General features: G+C 43.2%; 1 protein-coding gene across 1 annotated transcript in view; it reads right to left on the bottom strand.

The window, feature by feature from the left end:
* Positions 1-3,375, bottom strand: part of RUBCN (rubicon autophagy regulator) — a 43,638-nt gene extending 40,263 nt beyond the window's left edge. Inside the window, exon 1 of the mRNA XM_045287604.1 lies at positions 3,237-3,375. Coding sequence (XP_045143539.1) covers positions 3,237-3,275 — 39 coding nt within the window. The 5' untranslated portion in view covers positions 3,276-3,375. The remainder of the gene's footprint in view (positions 1-3,236) is intronic.
* Positions 3,376-3,450: the final 75 nt, after the last annotated feature.

Here is a 3,450-nt window from a genome sequence, read left to right as displayed (position 1 = left end):
AAAAAGCAGGGAGGCTACTTTGAGGACTAAGGTGCACTTGACCTACACTATGGTTTTTTCAGTCATCTTACATGCATGTGAGCATTCTACACTAAAAAGAGAGACCAAAGGATTGGTGCAGCTGAATTACAGTGCTGGTGAAGAATACTGAAAGGACCATAGACTGTCAAAAGAAAAAACAACTGTCTTGGAATATGCACAGCCGGAATGCTTCTGAGAGGTAAGGATGGCAAGACTTTGTCTTATGCACTTTGGACATGTTATTGGGAGAGATCAATCCCTGAGTCAGGACACCATGCTTGGTAAATCAGAGGGACAGCTAAAAAGAGAAAGACCCTGGACAAGATGGATCGGCACAGTGGCTGCAACAATGGGCTGAAACAAAAGAACAACAGAAACAATCACTGTGAGGATGGCACAAGGCCAGATGGTGTTTCATTCTGTTGTACGAAGGAAGGTTGCTACGAGCCAGCACCAATGTGATGGCACCTAACAACAGCAGCAGAAAGTAAGTTCCCTGGAAATAAGGTTGCCAAATAAAATAGAACATGTCAGTTATATTTGAATTTCACATTTGGTATGTGGAATAGACTTGTATTAAAGCAAAAAAAGAAAGAAAAAAAGAAAAGAGCCAGGAGAACTGCTTCCAAAAACCGTAGTCACTGACACCCTGTGGGGCACCGTCCTGCTCTCCCGCCCGCCCGGAGGGGAGCTGCCGCACAGCCACTGGTTTGGTTTGGGTTTTGAATGATGACGGACAACTTACTGTGTCATCCGGTACTTTTCAGACATCATCTCATTTAATTCGAACAACTGCCGTATGAAATGAAGGCCACGGTCTATGAAATGAAGGCCACGGTTCTCTCGTTTTACAAACGAGGAAACCGAAGCACACAGGGTTGCGCGATTGTCCAACACCGCATAGTTAGCAGTGGGCTGAGGCGCAAAGATGACCAGTCTGACTGAAGAGCCCATCGTTTCAATTACTGTTTCTTTTTGGTTCACGAGGACCCGGGTGATGAGCGTGGGTTTCAATCCAGGTTTCGTTGGATTCCAAATACCTCTGGCAGTCTATTTAACAGCGCTGCCCCCCAATTCCTAGGATAGTGTTTTAATAATGATGACCACCAAGAATAACTCAGTTCTTTCAAGAGTAAAAGGTTTTGTGTTTTCCTGCTAGCTTCAAGCCTATTTAAGCCAGCATCACATCTATCCGGCTATGATATACTCAATAAAGAAAATGTAGCCTAAGGCAGCCTTCCTACTCAGTTCTGAAAATATCAGAGGCAAAGACTTATTTCTAGGAGGGAAGACAGCATACTAAATCCTTAGGCTGTGAATACTTTAACACCAATGAGTGGATTAGATCTTTTCCCACATTATGCTTAGCTGAGAATGATTTGGGAGGAAAAAGAAAGGCAAGCCAGTTTATGAGAAAGGAATTCTGGGTTAGAATACTGTTCCTGGCATGGGAGAAGCATTGAGTGTTTGAGAGCACATGATTACATATGTTAGTGTGAGGGCTGATGTTTAAAAAGTAGGAGACCAGACCTCAACGACACTTGACAATTTTATCCAGAACCAAACCTTATTTTAATTAAAAGCACTCCCAAAGGAGTAACTGCCAAAAGTCAGTAAAACAACAAACAAACAAAATCCACTGTGGAAATTACTTGATTCCACTCATTACCAATATTCTAAGCTAAGAATATTTGGGGATATATTTTTAAAAGGAATTTAGCATCCTAAAGTTTATATTAAACAATTCACATTGTAACTAAGACTACCATTCACAGGCATAATCCAGCCTTCTACAAAGTGATGCTCAAAGGCTCCTGAAAGCAAATGTTCCATGCTTCATCAGCATTATCCTCTCTTCCTTCCCACATCACAGCAGCAAGTACACATGGGTAGCTCTTGCTGTACTCTAAGTGCTTGATAGCCATTAACTCATTTATTCCTCACAACTGCCTGAGAAGGAAGATAGAAGCTATTATCTACTTTGTTTTATTGGTGAGGAAACTAAAACACACAGAGATTAAGTATCTTATCCACGGTGACCCAGCTAGTAAACGAAGGAGCTAGATTTTTACCCAGGCAATTTGATTATTCTTAACCATGACCTGAGGCGCCCTGGTGGCATAGTTATGTATTGGGCTACAATCCACAAGGTTTGAAGTTCAAAACTACCAGTTGCTCTGAGGGAGAAAGGCAGGCTTTCTACTCCCATAAAGAGTTACAGTCTGGGAAACTCACGGGGGCAGTTCTACCCTCACCTATAGGGTCCCTAAGAGTTACCATCAACTTGATGGCAGCGGATGTGAGGTTTTGGGAGTGGATCACAGTGGCTTCTAGGCAAAAGGGTTTCCCCAAAGGGGAAACTGAATTGAGCATATGGTGTTTTACCTTCCTGTTTTGCAGAAACATTTCCTGGATGAAAGCCAGGGACCAAGTGAACACAGCTTTGCTTTGAATTTTTTTCGTCATTTAGTCTACCTACTTGTGAAGTAGAATGGTTTTAAGCCAAAAATAAGATACAAAAGAGTTTACTGACTGTGGTACCTATCAATATTAATTTATATGGCAAAAGGAACTTTGCAGTGTGATTAATTGGACTTTGGGGGGGCAGGGGAGGAGTTGTCCTAAGTTATGGGGAGGTGTCTGCTGCTTTAGTGACAGGGCTCCTAATGAGAAAAGCAGGAGATCAGAAGGACAGAAGGTGATGTGCGAGATGTGAAGATGCTAGGCTGAAGGCTTTTACAAGGGTCACAGGCCGAGGAATGCAAGGAATGCAGCCAAGGGTCTTTAGGAAAGTGCAGCCCGCCAAAACTTAGTTTGGACCTAGTGAACCCCATTTTACACTTCTGATGTCTGCTACGAATAATATGATATTAGTTACAATATAACAATAAGACAATATGTCTGTGTGATGTTAAACCACACATTCTGTGGCCATTTGTTGGGGTAACATTCGGATGCCAATTCACTGCCCTAACATCTCATGGCTGATTTGCTGTCCCAGTGATCCATTAGCCTTAGTCATCAATGGTACACCAAGGACTAATCAAAATGCTCCGCGTTACAAAAAATAAAATAAAAATCTGAAGATACAACCCTTCCCTCAAGGGCTCATAGTCTGGCAGCCTTCATCTCCCTCCTGCAAACCCATTTACCACAGCTGGTTTTTCCTAACACGGGATTCAGCCAATTTGGTGGAAAAGAAGGGTTCTGCATACCTGGTCATGAATGAGCCCATGATAGAGGATGTTCTGCATGTCCCTGCAGAGCCGCTCCAGGCCACCATACTTGGACCAGACGTTGGGGCTGTTGGTTGACACCAACCCTTCAACAGTGGTCTTCAAATTACCCAGCAGCTGCCAGTGTTCTCTCCTGCAAGGGCATCAATGACACCAACAGTCGATTAGTCAGCTTTTTCTGGTAGCTGAGGCC

The sequence above is a fragment of the Echinops telfairi genome, unplaced genomic scaffold (assembly GCF_000313985.2).
Source record: "Echinops telfairi isolate 266 unplaced genomic scaffold, ASM31398v2 ScPeMD7_17;HRSCAF=63, whole genome shotgun sequence".
Lineage (NCBI taxonomy): Eukaryota > Metazoa > Chordata > Mammalia > Afrosoricida > Tenrecidae > Echinops > Echinops telfairi.
This window is presented reverse-complemented; position numbering and strand designations above follow the sequence as displayed.